Raw genomic sequence first — 21793 nt, 5'->3', positions numbered from 1 at the left:
AGTTTGATGTAGTCCCATTTATTTATTTTTGCTTTTGTAGCCTAAACTTTTAGTGTGATATCCAGAAAATCACTGTCCTATGATTTCTTCTAGTTGGTTTCAGGTCTTACACTTAAGGGGGTTTTTTGTCTGTTTTGAGCTGATTTTTAGTGTATGGAATAAAATAAAGATCTGATTTCATTCTTTTGCATGTGGAAATCTAGTTTTTCCAGCACCATTTTTTGGAAGATTCTCCTTTCACCTATGTATTCTTGGCACCCTTGTCGAAAGTAATTGACCATAAATGTTTGTAGTTATTTCTGGACTCTATTCTGTTCCATTGGCCTGTGTTTCTGTTTTTATGTCAGTACCATCCTATTTTGGTTATTGTGATATTATTTAATATTTTTGGCTAGCTCCCATAGCACTTCATTATTTCCTAAATGGTTAAAACAACAAGTATGTCTTTTATAATGTTGAACTACTTTAGACCTCAGAAGCAGGTCTCAGAAAGGTAAATCAACCCCCACCTCACCCCACACATACCCCTACCTACCTTCTGACGTCCTTTCACCTTGCTTTTTCTCCCCAAGGCAGGCTGTGGACACTAGAATTTCTGTTTACCTAGGAAGGTCAAAGGAACTATCTTCCCTGGCTTTTCTGTCTAGGAGTCTGCCATAAGGAAATGTTTTAACTGCCGCAGTCTGGCTGGGCACAAATGCCGCAGTCTGGCTGGGCACACAATCACGAGCCACCACACAGCTTGTAGATTCAAACAGCAACTCTTTTTTCCCGAACTCACACCAGCCGTCTACAATCACGTTCTGGGGAAATCCACGTTCTCTCCCAAATCCGCGTTCTCTGCCCAAATCCACCTTCTCTCCCAAATTCGCGTTCTCTGCCCAAATCCACGTTCTCTGCCCAAATCCACCTCCACTGGGCTTCTATCTCCAAAATATACTGTCTAAATCCCGTGAGAACTCAAGGGGAACTCAGGCAGCAGGATACGCCCTATTCCCAGCAGGAATAATCTTAAACCTTAAACCTGGAACCTAAACTGGGAACGCCCTAAACACGATTATCTTAAAACCGGGAACACCCTAATCTGCCTTGGTCCTTGAGCAAGGTCACGTACATTCAATGTCACTGCAACATGGGGTACGCTGGCAAGGAAATTGTCATACCTACTTGGCTAATGGCTCCCAGCATTTAACATACTTTGTCTAAGAGTAGATCATAAGACCTCCATTTCAGAAGGAATTTTGCCATGTACCCACAAGGAAGGAACGATGCAAAAGAAGCCAAGAAGAATCCAGACAGACAGGCCTTGCTGGATTTTCCCACTTAGTCCATTAGTATTAGTTCAGACTCTTTGTCCAGTCACATTTGTACAATGCTTCAATCATGCCTGTGCAATGAAATTTCCATAAATATCCAACAGGACAGGGTTTGAAGAGTTTCTAGATAGCTGAACACATGGGAGCTTCCTGGAGGGTGGCATGCCCAGAGATGCCATGGAAACTCTGCACTCCTTTGTAATTTTCCGTGTAGTAAACCAGCAAACATGTTTCTCTGAGTTCTATGAGCTAATCAAGCAAATTTATCAAACCAAGGAGGGAGGTTTGGGAACCCCAGTTTCTAGCCAGTCAGAAGCACAGGTAGAATACCCTGGGACTTGTGATTGGCATCTGAAGAGGAGGTGGCACTTTTGGAGACTGAACTCTGTGGGATCTGATGTTATCCCCAGGTAGAACTGGATTAGATGACACCCAACAGGTGTCTGCTTTTGTAAAATTGCTTTCTTGGTTCCCTTACACAACTGGTGTCAGAAGCCATTATCATCCTTTTTTGAATGAGCATATGGGAAAAGCGGATTTCAAGTTTGGGTTTTCAATGTGTCATCAGAATTACTGTAGGTTATTAATATAATTTTATAGCACTCAATATACCCAATGTGCAGCCATATATCAGTTAGCTTCTATTTTTACATTTACCATTTTGTTACTATAATCAGAAATAATGAGTTATCTTCTACCATATAGTCAATAGGTTTACATAATGGTTTACAGTTTCTAATGGTAGAAGGGAGGACTGGGGAGTTGGCTGAGATATTTATGAGGTAGGATATAAGGATAAGGAAGTATTCGATTATATGACTAGTGAGAGGGTAATCATAAGAAGTTGGCTGTTAGTAGGAGAAACAAGAGAAAGGCAACCCCATGCAAGACTCCCTGTTACAACAGGATGACTGTTAGTACCCCTAGTATAGAGAAACCTCTGGTGCTGCCACGCCCACAGGAACCTTGGTGACTTCTTACCAGGTCCTTATTGTTGTCCCTTGATAGAAGTGGCGATATCCCAGTTTCGTGGCAGTGGCAGCCTCAAGCCTATTTGTATCCTGATGTTGAGCTGTGGAGCCACGCTTTGGTGAATAAGGAACCCCAGAGCCGGGTAGCTCCCTGTGTGGGCACAGGGTGGGCCTCTGTCAGGATCTCTGGCGACGGTGTGCTATTAATATAATTTTAAATCACAGAGTACAATACCTCCAACTTTCTTTTTCTTTCCCATTACTGCTTTGGTTATTTGGGGTTTCTTGTGATTCCATACAAATTTAAGGATTGATTTCCTATTTCTGTGAAGAATACCATTGGAATTTGGTTAGGGATAGTGTTAAATCTGTATATTGCTTTGGGTAGAATTGACAATTTAACAATAGTCTTTCAGTCCATGAACACAGGATATCTTTCTATTTATTTGTGTCTTCAATTTCTTTCATCAATGTTTTATGGTTCTCAATTTTCACATCGTTTACCTCTTTGGTTAAATTTATTTCTAAGTATTTGTGGGTTTGGGGGGGGTTGTTTTTTGTCTTTCATAAATGGGATTCTTGATTTCTTAGGTCATTGTTACATATAAAATGCTGCTGATTTTGTTTCTTGATTTTGTATCCTGCAAGTTTACTGAATTCATTTTTTATTTCTAACTTTTTTGTGGAATCTTTGGGATTTTCTACATATATAATTATGCCATCTGCAAATAAAGATAATTTTACTTTTTCCTTTTCAGTTTGGGTTCCTTTGATTTCTTTTTCTTGTCTGATTGCTCTTGGCTAGTTCTTTGACTTTTTTAGATTTCAAAAATAAGTAAGATCACATTGAATTTGTCTTTCTGTGCCTAACTTAATGTCCCTCAGGTTTATTCATGTTGTCACAAATAACAGGATTTCCTTCATTTTTAAGCTGAATAGTATTCCACTGTGTATATATACCACATTTTCTTTATTCATTCATCTATACATAGACACTTAGATTGATTCTATATCTTGGTTATTGTGAATAATGGTTCAGTAAACAGGGATGCATATATCTCTTTGACATAATGATTTCACTTCCTTTGAATCAGCCTTCCTCAGCCTCCCAAGTAATTAGACTACAGATGTGCAAACACCATGCCCAGTTTATTCTAAACTTTTTGTTTGTCTGTTTTTTTGTTCATTCATTCCTTTGTAAAACTGGGGATTTAAGCCAGTCACTTTACCCACTGAACTACATCTCAGTCCTTTTTATTTTATTTCTTTTAATTTTAACACAGAGTCTTGCTGAGTTTGCAAATCTGGCCTCAAATTTGAAATCCTCCTGCCTTAGCCTCCTGAGTCACTAGGATTATAAGTGTATGCCACTGCACCAACTCATTTTAAACCAATTTTTAAAAACATTTTAAACTAGTTTATTGGCTCCAAGTAAACTCATAGTGCTTTGCAATCACCATCACAGCCCTTTTTCATAACTCTGTCATTTTAATTTGGTTCAAAATATTTTTTTAATTTTCCCAATAGTGGTATTATTGGTTTATATGGTTTACTATTTTTAGTTTTTAGAGGAACTTTTATACTGTTTTCCATAATGGTTATACTAGTTTACATTCTCACCAGCTATTTACCAAGGTAATCTTTTGTCCACATCCTTACCAATTAATTGTATACTAGATTATAAACCTAATACCATGCTGTTTTCAAGGTTTTATCCATGTTATAACATGTGTAAGAATTTCATTCCTGAAATGGCAAAACAATAATTCATTGTATGCACCTACCATACTTTTGTTTATCTATTTGTTGATGGACCTGAGTTGGTTCCACCTTTTAGCTCTTGTGAGTAATATTGCAATGAACATTAGCATACAATTATTTGTTTGAATCCTTATTTTCAATTCTTTTGGCTATACATCTAGGAATAGAATTGCTCAGTCATATATAAATATATGTTTACCTTTCTGAATAACTGTGAAACTGTAGTTCATAGCAGCTACACCATTTTATATCCCTGCTAACAATTCAGCCATACACAAGGGTTCCAGTTTTTTCACATTTTTGCCAACACTTCTTATTTTCCACTTTTTAAAAAAATTGCTCTGGTTATTTCATTGTGGTTTTGATTTGCATTTTCCCAATAACTAATGATGTTTAACATCTTTTCATTTGCTTATGGCCATTTGTATACCTTCCTTGGTGAAATGTCTAGTCCTGTACGCATGTTTAATAGGTTATTTGTATTTTGTTGTTGTTGCATTGAAGGAGTTCTTTATTCTAGTTATTAATCCCTTGTCAGTTATATGATTTACCAATATTTCCTCACATTTTGTGGGTTGTCTTTTCACTTAGTTGGTAGTATCTTTGATGCACAAAAGTTTTAATTTTGATGGAATTTAATTTTTCTTTTGTTGCCTCTGCTTTGGGTTTCACCAAATGAATTTGGATTCAGTCTCATGAAGATTTTTCCCTCAGTTTTCTTCTAAGAGTTTTATAGTTTTAGCTTTTAACATTTAGTTCTTGGACTCATTTTGAACTAATTTTTGTAGATGGTGTGACATATAAATCCAGCTTTATTTTTTTGCATATGGATACCCAGTTTTCTTATCACCATTTGTTGAAAAGCTCTTGTAATCAAATCTGTTGGTCTAAATATCCGTCCTTATGCCAGTCCCCATACTGTTTCAATTCCTGTAGCATTGTAGTTCATTTTGAAATCAGAAAATATGAGACCTTCAATTTTATTCTATTTTCAAGACTGTGTTGGCCTTCAAGGTCTCTTGAGATTCTATATAAAAATTTTAGGATGAGTTTCTCCCTTTCAAAACACTGTTGAGATTTTGATGGGGATTACATTGAATCTGTGGTATCACTTTAGGTAGTATTAAGTCTTCCAATCCATGAACACATGGAATAAATGCCTTTTATTTATGTCACATTAAATTCTTTCTGCAATGCTTTACATTTTTCAGTGTAAGTCTTTTGTCTACTTGGTTAAATTTATCCCTAAGAATTCTATGCTTCTTCATACTATGAAAATAGAGTTTTCATAATTTCTTTTGCAGGTTGTTACCATTAGCATATACAAATCCAACTGATTTTTATGTGTTGATTTGTATCTTACATCTTTGCTGAATTTATGTATTAGGTCTAATAAATTTTTGTGGACTCAGGTTTTTCTACAAATGAAATCATATTTCTCTGATGTTTCTGTAAAGGAACAAGAGCTTGGAGCTTCCTGGCTTGCCATTTTGCTGACATTGTACCCCAGAAAAAGTTTTAATTTTAAATTTAAAATTATTTAATAATATACCAGATGAAAGGGTGGAGTTTTGGCTCAGTGGTAGAGGGCTTGCCTAGCTCATGTGAGGCACTGGATTCGATCCTGAGCACCACATGACAATAAATAAAATAAAGGCATTGTGTCCATTTACAACTAAAAAATATTTAAATATATGTGTGTGGGCGGGGGGGGGGGCTCGGGATGTGGCTCAAGTGGTAGTGTGCTCACCTGGCATGCGTGAGGTCCTGGGTTTGATCCTCAGCACCACATAAAAAATAAAATAAAGATATTGTGTCCACCTAAAAAACTAAAAAATAAATATTAAAAAAATATGTGTGTGTACATATATATTATATATATACATATATATATACACATATGTGTGTGTATATATATATATATATATATCAGATGAAAAAGTTCATATTTTCCCAATTATTTAGTAAAGAGAACAACTCAGATTATAACATGACATAATATTTCCTGCATTTAAGAGGCCAGAAGCATTCTAACTTTTTATAATGCAAGCATGTATATATTTTAGCTGTTAAAATAATAATTATACCTGTTATTGAAGAAAATTACCCAGACTGGATAAGCTTTTTTGCTTAAATAAAGCAATTTAAAAGGTTTGTCCAATAGAGAATTGTACTTTCTGTGTATACTGATTTTTTCATTTCTCTGTGATTCCTGCTTTTAATCTGCTCCTCAGAGTTCTAGTAAGATTTTTCTCCATAATAGGCTTGTATTTTAGTTCTCTTATACTATCACTTCCTTTTTAATAGGTTAAACAGTAAAACTTAATCATAGAATCCAGTTATCTTATACCAGTTCTTCTTAATAAAAAATCACTTTCTGTATTGGTATTTTTTCTCCTGAATTTAATAAATTCTACATTAGTGGTAATAAGTTGGGGCCTAGAACATGTGTCCTATTATAAATGAACAATTGAGTATCATTAGGTTGTCCCCCCTGTCCTTTGTCCATACATCTTCAGGTGTGTTAATCCATTCAGTAGACACATTAATGAGCACTGGTTGAAGTGTAATATTGGAGGAAGTAAGGCTTGTTGACCTCAGCATGGAGTTTAATACCTCCTAATTAAATTAGATAGTTGACAGTCAGTATAAAGAAATTGCCATGCCTCTGGCAACCTAGAATTATTTATGACTCTGGTTCTTTGTTTGAAACTTGGGTAGGAGAAAATCATTTATATCCATTTTGTAGAAACCACTTTTAGTTCAGACTTTTTATTTAAAATATTATGCGGTGTTTTGTAAAATTTTTTAGCATTTTATTTTCTCAGAATGAGAAATAAATTTCCTTAGACCTATTTAAGTGTAGCATTTTTATTTTTTGTGAAGAAAAGGTGTTTCAAGGCTCAAGCCAGTAGCAGCAGAATGTTTATAACGTATACTATACTTTTGAACAAATTAACCATTCATTCTAGTAGTCTCTCTTAGAAATATACCACCATATCAACAATCCTGATATAACCCCAGTCCAAGCCATCTGTCCTATAAATTATCTCTACCTGAGGAAGATTGATGGAAAATGGTTAAAAATAATTTCCACTTAACTGAGTGTTATTCACCCCTAAAAATCAGAAGTGCTGCAAGCATTGGTATAAAGTGTTCACAGGAGCCTCTCTCATTTCCTCTATCTCCTTGTTCTAGCCACTTGCTGATACTCTGCTTCCAAGGTAGCTGAATCATCCTTTTAGAAGTTTGATGAAGATCAAGTTGAGATAATTGTAGCATACTTAGTTGGACACTTTAGTCTAGCTTTCATTTCCTGGACCCCCCAAAAGAGGGGAAAGAAGCACTTTATTTAAGTCAGTTCCCTCTGAAATACTATTAGTGTAATGGACAACATTTTATTTTCTGTCTTGAAATTTGGTCACAATAGTTGCATAAATAATTGAGCCCTGGAGACCTGATTGGTTTAAATTTTAATTTTAAATCTGTTTTTAAATTTTATGTAAAAGCAAAATATAAGATACTTTCCAAAGAATTGTGTGTTAAACATAATTCTGGAGAGTGAATTTTTAAAAAGCAAGTTTAAGAACTAGTAAAATTTTTTAATTATTTTAGTCTAAGTGAGTTTAATAGTATAATTAATAATAGCTATGAAATTGTACTCATAGTTTCAGTCCCAATGTAGCAATTAACCTTACATAATTCCATTTTAATATAAGACCCTAAACATAACCCTAATTTCTACAAATGTCCTCCTCTTGACAAAGATAAATGATAGAAAAATACAGTGATTCAGTGCAAATTTGTCTCCCCAGTGTGAATGGCATAATTTGAATAGGATAGCAGTTGCTTCTCATTTCATGTAGAATAAAATTATAATTTCTTACTATGTCCTTTGTTGTTCTTCATGATTTGACCACTTGTCTAACTCTGTGATCTCCTTTCCTGTCACCTTCTTATTCAATCTGGCCTCACTGACTTTCATTTAGCCTTCCAACATATCAAACTCCTTTATGTATCAGAGGCTATATATACTCAACTGTTCTGTTTGAAATATTTTTTCCTGCAAATTTCCTCCATTCTTGCTGTTCTTCTGTCAAACTTACATGACAGTTTCTTAGAAAGACCTTCCCAGACCATTCTGGCTTAAGAAGCCCCATTCTATTGAGACACACTGCCACATTACCTTATATTATTTTATTTCTAACAGTTACCATCATGTAAAATTATCCTATTTGTGGTTTTTTTGTGTGTATATTTATCTGACTCTTCCCACTTCAGTATCAAAGTCATGAGAACAAGGATTTTGTTTCTTTTCTGCTGTATTACCAGCACCTAAAATCAGGCCTGTTGATGCTTAATAAATATTTCAAATCAAAAGAACTACCTATAGACACCTTTATTGTCATTCAGACCTCACATTAAAATAAATGCCATAATTGCAGATAATTCTATTTTTATACTCTCTACCACATAGTTATAGAAAAAAATTGCCAAGGTAAATCTATCTTTTTAATATCCAGCTACATTTATTGGATGCCCAACCCCTTATTAAGGCGTAGTACTAGATGTGCCTATTGATTTCAAAAAAAAAAAAAAGCTTTTCTTAGTTTTTAAAAATGGATGATTCAGATAGCAAATGAATATACGAAAATAAGTGTGACTGTGAAAATGTACATGAAACGATGTTCTTTAAAATACTTGAGGGTATAGGATAGTTATGTTTTGCTAAATGTGTCTGGAAGGTAGTTGAAATGATAGAGAGGTGGGACAGTGAGAATGCTGTTTCATTTTCCACATACATAGTAATTGTTCTGAAGTAACTGCCTAACCTAATTAGCTTCTATGTGTTCTTCAGCTTTTTGTTCAAGTGCCATTATAGATAGTAGAAAAGTATATGTAGAGTATTATGTGTATTTTTAATTATTTATTTTTTAATATTTGATTATTTTGCTCCATTTCCTCCATTGAACCCTAAAGCTTTAAGAGCAGAGACCATATCTCTTTTTCCTCATTGCATTTGCAAAAAGCTAGCACAGCATAGTCAACTCTCAGTTAATATTTGCTAATGAATGAAAGGTGATCGATTGGAAGGAGTGAGGGAGGGTAGAGAGAAGACCTTTTAAGAACTCATGAACTAGCCCAGATATACAGGATGATTAGCAACTGCTCTAGGACAACAGTGGAAAGTACAAACAAAATACATTTTTTAAAAATGAAGAACTTGTTAGACTAGTAAAGAAGCCAGTAGAATCAAAAAAACACTCTCGGATATTGCTCCTGAATCATTATAATAAGTTGATAGTTACCTTTAACAAAATGGGGGCTTTAGGAGCTTTTCAGTAAACTGATTTTATGAGAGATAATATATTTACCTTACATGAATTCTAGTCTACAGCCCCAGTTGAATGATATGGCACTGAGGAAATTTAGGAATAACTCCAGAGTCCCTGTTGATAATCATGGAGAACTAGAGTACTGCCTTAAGATGGATGTCTTTGTTCATTAGGGCAGCAACAGCAAAAGTACCGTAGACTAAATTGCTTATAAACCACAGAAATTTATTTCTCACTTGTATGGAGGCTGGCAATATCAAGGCTGGCAGATTCAGTGTCTGGTAAAAGGCCACTTCCTGGTTCACAAGCATCTGTCTTACTGTAACTTCATATGGTAGAAACAGCAAGCAAGTTCTCTATGCCTCTTTTATAAAGGGATTAGTTATTTGTAAAAGAGCCCTCATGATCTAATCACCTCTCAAAGTACCTGCCTTCTAATACTATCACATTGGGGTTAGAACTTCAACCCCAGTTTGTTTAAGATGATATAAACACTGAATCTGTAGCAATGGCAAGCATCTGATTTTCACAAAAGGATACAGACCAGACCACAGAGTGCAGAAATGACAACATTCATGAGCTCTATGTCAGTACCTAGCAAAATAGGATTATTAAACAGATGGTTCGTGAGCACTTAGTTAATGAAATAGTGATCACTAGGAGCCACCATAAGTTCACCATAACAAATCACATCAAAATAACTTAATTTGTTTTAATAGGATTACTAGATCAGGAACAACCATAGTCTGTATAAAGCATTTAACTAAGTTCTTTGTTGTGGACAAGTTGAAGAAATGTGGTCTTAATAGTAGTTAGATAAGTATGTTCATGACTGACAGTATAATTATGTTCAGAACATAAATTATTTAGCAAGTGGCAATATAGGGATGTAGTTAAAGTATGGGTTCTGGGACTAGCCTTCCTGGGTTCAAATCCAGATTCTCCCACTTTCTAGTAGTTTAACCTTAGGCAAGCTCCATCATCTTTTAAGTTTTAATTCCCCACCTATAAAAATAGATATGATACTAATTATACTTACCTGTAGACATTGTAGTGAAATTAAATGAATTATCACAAATCACACACAGAACGGTGAACACTTAACAAATAGTAACCACATGATAAATACCCTTAATAAATGTAGGAATTTTTTTTAACCAGGAAGAAAATCTGTAATGATTCACTGTTAAGACTTTTAGCCAAACCTGTACCATTTGACATTTTTCTTCAAAACCCAAATGAAGACATAAGATTTGAATTTAAACATAACCTAAATATGGAAAAGAGAGAGTCAACACACACTGAATAGCAAAATTGGCTAACAATAGACCTTGCTTAAAAATAAATCTGAATTTGGCAAGATAAAATTTAATAAAGGATAAATATGAAATCCTTCCTAGTTTTGGCATTCATTTATACTTGCTTAAAAAAACTTTGTAAGAAAAAAAGATTTATGGATTTGACTTGACTAGAATTTGATTTAAGCAATGTTATTAAGATATAAAAAAATTAATAATTTAGTGACCAGAACAACAAACAGTTCCAATATTGGTTTGCTATATTAGATATTATATTCTGTTACAGATGATACAGTTTAATAGAAACATCAATAAATTGAGGCAATACACACAATGGTAAATATTTTATAAATTATAAGAAGAGGAATTAAGGGCACTTAATAACCTGGAAAAGGAAAGTGAGATATTAATCTTCAAATATCTTAAAAGATAATATATAAAATACAAATTGGATTTGTTTTGTAAGGCTCATTCAGAAGAACTAGCTTCAGGAGTGTGGATTTGACTTTGGTATAAATATTCGAGCAGAGGCAAGGTATGTACTTCTCAGAGGTATTGCAGTGAATTCCTACATTGTGTGGGAAATGATACCTTTAAGATCTCTTCCAGTGTTAACATTCCATAATGTGTCCAGGACTTTAATTTTATACATGTTGAACTTTATTTTGCTACTTTATCATCATAAATTAATAATGATAATCTGTAGGCTATGTTATATACCATTGTTTGAATCAGCTTTTTCATTTCTGTAACTAAAGGACCTGACAAGAACAATTAGAGGAGGAAAAGTTTATTTGAGGGCTCCTGGTTTCAGAGGTCTTAGTCATAGAAGGCCAGCTCTCCATTCCTTGGGGGCTCAGGGTGAGGCAGAACATAGCAGAAGAGTGGTGGAGGAAAGTGGCTCAGGACATTGCACCAAGAAGCAGAGAGAGAGAGAGAGTGCTCTGCTCAACAAGGACCAAATATATACCCTAAAGGCACAGCCACAGGGACCCACTTCTTCCAGTCACATTCTACCTTGCCTAGAGTTACCAACCAGTTAATCCCTGACAGTGGATTAATGCACTTATTAGGTTTAGGCTCTGATAACCCAATCATTTCACCTCTATAAACTTCTTGCATTGTCTTACACATGAGCTTTTGGGGGACACTCCCTATCTAAACCATAGCAACCATGAATTCCAAAACAGCTTCAATGGCAGTAGAAGTCAATCTGGAAGAGTAATTTGTTTGCCAGTCTTGTTAACAGACCTTTCCAATATATGGAATTTTTGTACTGTATTTCAGAAATGAATTGGCATCTGAGTCCAAAACATGTAGATAGGAACTTCTTTCAGAATTTTGAGAATGTACCTGCTGACTATACATAGGGAACACAGTCTTTTAGGTCCATAAGAGATAAGAAATAAATGTAGAATCATATGCAAAGTATGTCAAATGCACATATATCTGAAGTTTCTGTTAACTTTTTAAAAAATATATTTTAACGCATTTTTAACCTTTATTTATTCATTTATTTTTATGTGGTGCTGAGGATCAAACCCACACATGCTAGGCAAGTGTTCTACCACTGTGCCACAACCCCAGCCTTCTGTTAACTTTTAATCACTAAAAATCCATTCATTTAGTAGTCTTTCAAAAATTCCCAAGATACTTAGTAGTGATTGGCAATTCCTTAGTTTGTTTAATTGTTGTACAACATATTTTAAAGACATAAAAAAGTGAAAACATTTTTTATGTTTTCCTCATGACAGCCCAAAATAATTGCTTTTTTTAGCATTTGAATGTAAACAATAAGGATTTTTATGAACCTTTTCCCTTAAAATGTTTGAACATGTTTTGAATGACTTTGTTATGCACGTGGTTCTATGCCAAAAATCTTTATTAAAACATCTTGGCAAAATTATGTGTTCTTTTCCATTGAACTTCTTCTATAACAGACTTAATATTATGTGGAAGATATTTGAAGACAAACTATAGCTATAATATAAAAGTACAGTTGCCCCTTTCTCTTGGTTCTTTAGATAAGTGGGCACTAGAAATTATAGGTAGTTTTGGCAAGAGTTCAAAGGTTAATGTAGCAGATAAATAAAAGGAATTTTCTGTAAATTGAGACCTGCATTATTTCAGTTGTCTTGTCTTTCCTAACCTAACTCATTTAATTTTAAAAAGTAAATACTTAAATTCTTCCTGACAGTGTGCTCAGCTTTTACTATCGTTTATTACTTCAATTATACTTGATATCACTTAGAACAATCTGCCATTTAGAAATCTCAGTACAGCCTGGAGCTTAGTATTAGATCTGGCTGCTATTGTAACATGTACAGCATATGACATTAATGTATCAAAATTAGATTGGATCATCCCTCCTGGTTAAATTTATTTCACATTTCTTTTGTATTCAGTTAACATAAACCTATTAGGGAAGCTGACACATGGGGATGGCTGTATAGGAAGGATATTTTTAAAGTATTTTGATTAAAAAATGAAATTATAGAGCCATGGCTTTTCTGAGCTGTGTAATCCTTTTTTTTTTCTTTTAAAAAAATGTCACAAAGTCCACATCCCATATTTATATCATTCCAGTTATGTTATATACAGGCATAAAGGGGTAACTACAAGATTAAGGAGTTAACTCCAGGGTTAAGGAGTGACAGAAGAGAGCCTTTCAGTAATTGAACTTAACTCCTGTCTTTAAGTCACATATTGTTTTTTTGCTTACCCTATGCCCTTAATCAAAAATAAATGACACATTTTTTAAATAGAAATTTCTTATACATTAGCATAAAAACTATCCCTAGTTTTGTCTTCAAACTTTCCCACCTTTAATGTGACTAGAATATCGCAAAGTAAACTGAAAGTGGACTCAAATGTATTAAGTGGCAGAATCAATAAATGTACTAGAATAATAAAATTTATGTTTTACAGTAAGAATAAAATTCAAGAATCATAGGCATTAAGTTAATTTTTTTAATAATTTACAAGAAATCCAGCTTTGGATGCTTTATTTTGATGCAGTTTTAATTATAACATTAACTCAGATTGCCAGAAACACCTTTGTAACCATTACAGGTATCTAAATAACATTTTAAAGGCCTAATAACTCTCAAGATAGTTTCATAGACAAAGAAAACCTGGAAATTTGTTAAACCACACTTTGTGTTACTCAATAAGTGATCATCCAATTCATGAATTATCTATTTCTTTTATTTCTCTTCCTGTTGCCTCCTTCAGGCCACTTTACCACTCATTAGCACTTCCAGAGAGTGGTCAGAAAAAGAAGAATCTCAAATCAGTCACTCTTGTAAACAATCTTTAAAAGTTTGGTAGTAAAGAATTGGTGCAGTTGCTAGTTAAGAAAAATTGACTATATGTGAATCTTTTTAAGTTCTCTCTGCTTCTCATTGACTGTGTGCAGTTAAGATTGACTTCTGCAGTGTTTCACACTGTCTTTAAATGTGTTTCATATGTTGTGAAAATGACCAAATGAAATTTAATCATTTTTTATTTATTTACATTTTCTCCTTTTTATAGTATGTTGTTGTTACTAACTATATGACTATACTCAAAGAGCTTTTTATAAGGCACTATAAATTATTTTCTTGGTTTTCCAGTTGAGACATTTAGGAAATGATGAAGTGCACATTGTTTGGTCAGAGCATACCAGAGACTACAGGAGAGGAATTATTCCTACAGAATTTGGCGATGTTCTTATTATAATATATCCAATGAAAAATCACATGTTCAGTATCCAGATAATGAAAAAGCCAGAGGTAAGAACTCCTTTGCTCCCATTTTTAATACTAGATTTTGAGTTCTGTATGGATTTGTGAATTCTTTCCATCTTATAGAAGAAAAATTAGACCAGGCATCAAATTGTGAAAATGGGTGGAAATGCAACCCAGTCTCTGATAGCAGAGAAGATTATCTTAAACCTGGTACAGAAGGAAATAAAACAGGATAAATAACAAGAAACTGCTCAAATGGGAGATGGCTCAATAGTGTCAGGGTGAAAGTTTCTGAATACTAATCTCATTAAAGGACCTATCTTTCATTAAAAGAACGATCATTGGGAGGTCAAGGCAGGAGGATGGTGAATTCAAAGTCAGCCTCAGCAATTTAGCAAAACCCTGAGCAATTTATGGATACCCCTGTCTGTAAATAAAATATAAAAAGGGACTGGGGATGAGTCTCAGTGTTTTAAGTGCCCTTGGGTTCAATCCCCCAAACCCCCCCAAAAAATGATCATTTCCTAAAAGACTCAGAAGTAAACCCTCCCTTTAGAACGAGAATATGTGATTCCTATATTTTTATTTTATATGCTTATTAAAATTTTGTGAATATTTAGTCATGTTGCTTAATAAATGAGGACACTACACATTTAAAAATAATAAAATAAAAATTAAAAGCCTACTTCTGTAACCTTTCCTACAGTTGAATGTCTTTTGTATTACAGCATAGGGTTAAAATGGCTATTACAAAAGTATTTCAAGATCAGAGAAGTTTGCTATTATTTTGTTGCATTTCTTTCTTTCTTTTTTTAAGCTTAACTTTTTTAGTAGAAAACTTACTCTTTGATAATTGATCAAGAATCTTCAGAATTCCTTGGATTGGGTTAAGCTTTTCATGTGTGAATTTTGCTGATGGCCAGTTTTTTTAAAAGTTTTTATAAACCAGAGGTCAACATGCCATGGCCCACAGCCTGACTTTGTACAACCCACAAGCTAAGAATTATTTTTTTACATTTTTCTTTTTAAAATTTTTTTGACAAATAAGACAGTTTGTGGCCACAAAGCCTAAAATCCTCACTATGCCTTCCACAGCTTATTTCCATGCCTTCAGCTACCTTTTGTGCCATCGATATTCATATAAAATAATGTGTGTTGGTAGAGGAGCAATGCTGGGGATTGAACCCAGCTAGGCAGACACTCTAGCACTAAGCTGTACCCCCAGGCCTACCTAAATAGAATAACTTTTGAAATTGTCATTCCCCTGTTGAAAATGGCATTTAATTTCAAAACACAGATTTTTTTTTTCCTAATATACCAAGGTAAAGTATTTTAGGTTCTGTAGTAAAGGTAGTCTCTCACAAAAGTATGAAAGACTTCCTGACTATAAAGATATATATCTTTCCTGTGTTTGCTCAGTGAGGAATAGGAATTTACTTCTAGCATTAGGTTTCTATATATAATTGAAACTACAAAATTTTGAAAATTGGCAGGATACATAAATTATTTAGTTGGTTACATGAAGCACATGGCTGTTTTGCATAGACACCCTGTAGAACATTGGCATTTTTTGTTTATGGTCTAGGATAAGTGATCCAGCATGGAAAATAATTTAATTATTGAACAGATTTTTTTACTCAGGGAAGAATTAAAGAAGCAGAAACACTTTTGAATGCAAAATGTTCTTGATTGCTCTTGTTTATAGTCTTTCTACAATTTAAATATAAAATTGTTTTCATTTCTTTATTAGGTTCCCTTCTTTGGTCCACTTTTTGATGGTGCTATTGTGAATGGGAAGGTTCTACCCATTATGGTTCGAGCAACAGCTATAAATGCAAGCCGTGCTCTGAAATCACTGATTCCTTTGTATCAAAACTTGTATCCTTTTTAAACAATATGGTTTCTACTCTAATGTATGTCTGCTTTTCCAAGGTAAATATTTCTGTTTGAAGACCGTTGGGTTAGTTTCTGTTTATTGATAAACTAATGGTGGAGTTCCTCCCCATTGATTTGAGTAGTTATGATATATGAGTGATGTATTTTCTTTTATATAATTTTAATCAGTACTAATCTTTTGGTTAATTAATGAGAGTTGCATTATTTGTGGACATTCTGTTGCTCTGAAGATGCAGAAATAATCAAAAGTCACTGCAAAGAACTCAGTCTTATTGGGGAAACATACTGTTTTCAACATACATGCAATATGTATACTAACAAGGGGCCCCCACTCAGCTGGAGGGGATAGTGTTATCAGGAAACACTTCTGACGAATGTGAGGATTAAACCAATCTTGAGGGACAAATAAGAGTTAATCAGATTGATGAGATTAAGAGCTTTCCTAATAGAACAATATAAACAGAGACATGGAAGTATGAGAGGACATGCAGTAATTAAGACTGTAGTTTCTGGAGCCAGATTATACTCAAATTCTGGCTTTTCTTAAACTGTGTTTTCTATAACATCTCTGGGCCTCAATTACTTATCTGTAAAATAAGAATAATTGTAATAGCTAGCACCTGTTGTTACAAGAACTAATAATGACTCATACGTAAAGCTCTTAAGATAGTGCCAAGTATACAGCACATAGAAAGTTTTCAACTATTTTCTGATGGTCTTTTATAAAATGAATTTGTGTTTTTCATATACTTTTTTCAATATGATTAACACTATTTCATTATTACTGTTCTTTAACACAATAAGCTATAAATATTAGGATTTAAAAGGAAGGCTTTTAAAAATATGTTTCATTCCACATGACATAGATATAACTTGGTAATCTGCCACAAATATTTTTCTTTTGATGAAAATCTACTTAAGAACTCTGATTCCTACTTAATTTCTCATATATTCTGACACTGAAATAAAATTACAAATGGATTATTGTATGTTAAATTGATAAAGCTTAATGATGTTTTGGGGCTGGGGTTGTGGCTCAGCAGTATAGCACTTGCTTAGCACATGTGAGGCACTGGATTCGATCCTCAGCACCTCATGAAAATAAATAAATAAAATAAAGGTATTGTGTCTATCTACAACTAAAATTTTTTTTAAAAGCTTAATGATATTTATATAACATTTTTTATTTGTAACGTTTATATCTTCACTTACTTTAAATTAAAAATATGTTAAGTTTTTGAGTGAGTCATTTTAGTGAAATGATAATTCAGGAGATTTACATTATTAAAAATATAATTTGGAGTGTGTGCCTATAGTCCCAGATGCTTGGAAGGTTGTGTGAGCCCACAAGTTTGAGACCAGCCTGGGCCACATAGCATGATCCTGTCTCAAAAAATGACACTAGGAGGAGTCTACTAAATGGAGATGTATAAATTGGAAAGAATTTTTTTTTATTTTTTACATAGTATTTTTAAATTAGTGCTTTATAAATATACATAAAGGTGAAATTTACTGTGGTGTATTCATATATGTACATGGGATAGTTTGGTCAATTTCATTCCAGTTTCTTCCATTTCCCATCCCTCTCCTTTCCCCTCAAACCACCCCCCCCCACACACACACACACACACACTTTCTGTACTCCAATGATCTCCCTTCTATTTTCATGGAATTCCCTTCCCTTACCCTCCCCCCTTCTTATTATTATTTTGGTCTTTGGTCTAGGTTTTGGATATGAGAGCAAGCATTCAACCCTTGACTTTTTGAGTCTGGCTTATTCCACTTAGCATAATGTTCTCTAGTTATATCCATTTGCCAGCAAATGCCAGAATTTCATTCTTTTTTATGGCTGAGTAAAACTCCATTGTGTATATATACCACATTTTCTTTATCCATTCATCTGTTAACAGGCATTTTGGCTGGTTACATAACTTGGCTATTGTGAATTGTACTACTATGAACACTGATGTGGCTATATAACTAAAGTATGCTGATTTTGGTTCCTTTGGGTAAATACCAAGGAATGGGATAGCTGGGTCATAGAGTGGTTCCATTACTCATTTTTTGAGGAATCTCCATACTTGCGGTCCCACCAACAATTTGAGTGTACCTTTTTCCCCACATTCCTTGCCAGCCAGCATTTTTCTTGATAATTGGCATTATGATTGGGGTGAAATGAAATTGATTTGCATTTTTGTCCATCATTTGTATTTCCTCTTTTGAAAAATGTCTGTTTAGTTCTTCTGCCCATTTATTAATTGGGTTATTTGGTCTTTTATGTTAAGTTTTTGAGTTCTTTATATATTCTGGATTTTAATCCCCTGGGAGTGGGTAGCAGTGATATTCTCCCATTCTGTAGTCTCTCTCTTCATACTCTTTGTTTCCTTTGCTGTGCAAAAGCTTTTTAATTTGATGCCATCCCACTTACTGATTCTTCATTTTATTTTTTACGCTTTAGGAGTCTTGTTAAGGAAGACAGTGCCTGTGCCAGTATGTTGGAATGTTGAGCCTATATTTTCTTCTAGCAGTTGCTAATTTCTGGTTCAGTTCTTAGGTCTTTGATCCACTTGGAATTGACTTGTGCAGGGTAAGAAGAGGATTTGGTATCATTTTATATATTTTTTTTCACACACACACACACACACATATGTGTGTGTGTGTGTGTGTGTATATATAAAGTTGTAGTTGGACACAATACGTTTATTTATTTATTTTTATTTTTACGTGGTGCTGAGGATTGGACTCAGTGCCTTGCATATATGCTAGGTGAGAGCTCTACCACTGAGCCACAACCCCAGCCCATTAGTGTCAATCTTCTACATATGGATATATAATTTGAAAAGAAATTTCAGTGGGCAAGTTCAGTAAGTGATTAGTGTAAACATGGAGAAAGTATTTATTAATGTATTCATTCATTCATTTATTTATTTTCGTGCCAGGGATTGAGGGGCACTCAACCACTGAGCCACATCCCCCAGCTCTGTTTTTGTATTTTATTTAGAGACAGGGTCTCATGGAGTTGCTTAGCACCTCACTATTGCTGAAGCAACCCTCCTGTCTCAGCTTCCTGAGCTGCTGGGATTACAGATGTGCGCCACAGCGCCCTTAGTTTCTAAATCTCTTCTTTTTGTACAGTGTGTTGGTTGTTCTTGTGAATTGTTTTGAAAAGTATGCAAGTTGCTTATTGTTTTGAAGCAATTAGGAGAATCTATTCAAGAAGACCATTCAGAGTTTTTGTAAAGCCAGCTGAGTGTACCCAGTAATCAGGGTTATTTGCATTACCTTCGGAGCCTGGAATCTTGAAAGTCATTTCATCAGATGTGATTAATTCATCAAACTCATAGTTTCCCATTTTTAAAGTCTACATACCATATGATTTCTTAGGAAAATCAGGGGCCAAGGTAACTCAGTGGTAGAGCACTTGCCTGGCAAATATGAGTTCCTGAATTCAATCCCTAACACCTTAAAAAAAAGTGGGGTGGGGCAGCTCCACTCCCAAGATACAGTATCTTATTCTTTTGTACAAAACAAGATACTTAAGTAACCAATTCTCCCCTTCCTCATCTACCTTTTCTAAATTTCTCTTCTGATTTTCATCTCATTGTAATTCTTTCATAAAAGCTTTGAAGTAAAAAAAAAAAAACAATAAAAAAAAAGCTTTGAAGTCTTAAATCTGTTTATTGGAGCATATTTTTCAGTTTATTATCTCCTGTATATCTCTAGAAAGGTAGCTAATCTTACATGAAATATACAGTTACCCATAAAATAATTTTATCCACATAGCTTCACCAAAGATGTCTTTGTGACCTTTACCTCTTTCACAGTTCACCTAATCCTGTTGTTCACCCTGAGGTTTAGTGTCCTCCACAATTTCACTTTCTCAGTTGAAAGTAGAGCACAGAGGTGGATGTGAAGGAGTTTGCATTTTCCTTTACACACACACACATACACACGCCTTAAATTTTTTTGGAAAGTAGCAAAATTAGATTAGATTGAAATGCAAAACTCTATTTACCTCTTGTGTCATAAAACAAGAAATCCATTTATTGAGCAAACAAATTTTTGACCTGAAGTACAAACAACGTTTAAGATGCACACTTCTCCAAGACGTTAAAAAATACAAAATCAACAATGTTGGGAATATAACTTAAATTTTTTTTAAAATCAACTTCACATTCTTCTGTTCAGATTTTCATGTAATACTAGAGGTGCAAAAGTTGGATTTGCAGTTGTAAATAATGATTTTTAACTTGACCTCTGTCTTGCGGTCTTGTTCATGTTACAGAATCTTTTATTGTTTTTTGCATTGCTGGGGGTAGAACCCATGGCCTGACCATGCTAGGTAAGCTCTCTACCACTGACCCACTCTGCCAGCCCAAGTTATAGAATCTTTGAATCTCACTTTCTTCATCTGTAAAAATATACTAATGCCCGTCTAAGAATTGTGAAGATTACATAAGATAAATGACTTTGGATGTGCTTAGTAAATATAGTAAGTTGCATTAGTTTGACCAATGATGAATTCTGTTATGTGTAAAAATTACAGTCAATATAACATAATCCACCCAATACCAAGGTTACCTGATTATGTTTCTATGTTTGGTTGGTTAGTAGATTGATTTATTGGATTATCAGACCTACTTCATGACATGCTTAATAGTTAATCATGTTGAGACATTAATAGATACCATGTTGGAGAAAATTCTAGGATGAAGAGAGACAATTGCAAATGAAAATAGAAAACATAAACAGTGTATTTTAGCAGCAAATCTGAATAGTTCCTACCAGAAAAATTGTGTGTGGAACACTTTAGAGTGAAAACATTAAACCAGATTAAACAAATTTTTCTTTACATAGAAGCTTGAATTTAGAAGCTATAGGAAATTGTTTTCCAAAACTGTTTTTTTTAAATATTTTTAATTGTAGATGGACACAATATCTTTATTCTATTTATTTATTTTTATGTGGTGCTGAGGATTGAACCCAGTGCCCCACATGTGCTAGGCAAGTGCTCTACCATTGAGCCACAACCCCAGCCCTCCAGTGCTGTTTTGCATGAAGTTAACCACCATCATATCCATCGGTTCCATGTTCTAAAATTCAACTAACTAGAAACTATTTGAAAGAAAATTGAGACTTTTTCTTGTCATTATTCCCTAAATAATATAATTATGACAGCTATTTACATAGCATTTACATTTGTAGAGGTATTATTATAAGTAGTGTAGAGATAATTTGAAGGATACACAGGAAAATTGCCTTGGTTATATGAGTATACTACACCATTTTATATTAGACTTGCACATCTATAGATTTTTGGTATTCATGGGGGTACTGAAAAAGAACCCATAGATAATCAAGGGACAACTATATACAGTTATAAATACTCTTTCCTTTGTTAATTGGAAGAACATAACAATTCTCTCATAAAGATGCACAAAATTCTGTATTAATTCTAAATGTTGGGGACAATGACTTCCTTACAGA

At 34.0% G+C, this 21793-nt stretch overlaps 1 protein-coding gene across 6 annotated transcripts in view; it reads left to right on the top strand.

Annotated features, from left to right (window-relative positions):
* Window positions 1-21793, top strand: part of Ralgapa1 (Ral GTPase activating protein catalytic subunit alpha 1) — a 245655-nt gene that overhangs the window by 195523 nt on the left and 28339 nt on the right. For all 6 annotated transcript variants that reach the window (XM_058584465.1, XM_046460944.2, XM_058584469.1 and 3 more), the window contains 2 exons: window positions 14297-14455; window positions 16161-16288. In XM_058584465.1, the coding sequence (XP_058440448.1) occupies window positions 14297-14455; window positions 16161-16288 (287 nt within the window). The remainder of the gene's footprint in view (window positions 1-14296; window positions 14456-16160; window positions 16289-21793) is intronic.

The sequence above is a fragment of the Marmota monax genome, unplaced genomic scaffold, assembly GCF_021218885.2.
Source record: "Marmota monax isolate L192 unplaced genomic scaffold, Marmota_monax_Labrador192_F-V1.1 WCK01_AAM20220418_F8-fsc00001, whole genome shotgun sequence".
Lineage (NCBI taxonomy): Eukaryota > Metazoa > Chordata > Mammalia > Rodentia > Sciuridae > Marmota > Marmota monax.
This window is presented reverse-complemented; position numbering and strand designations above follow the sequence as displayed.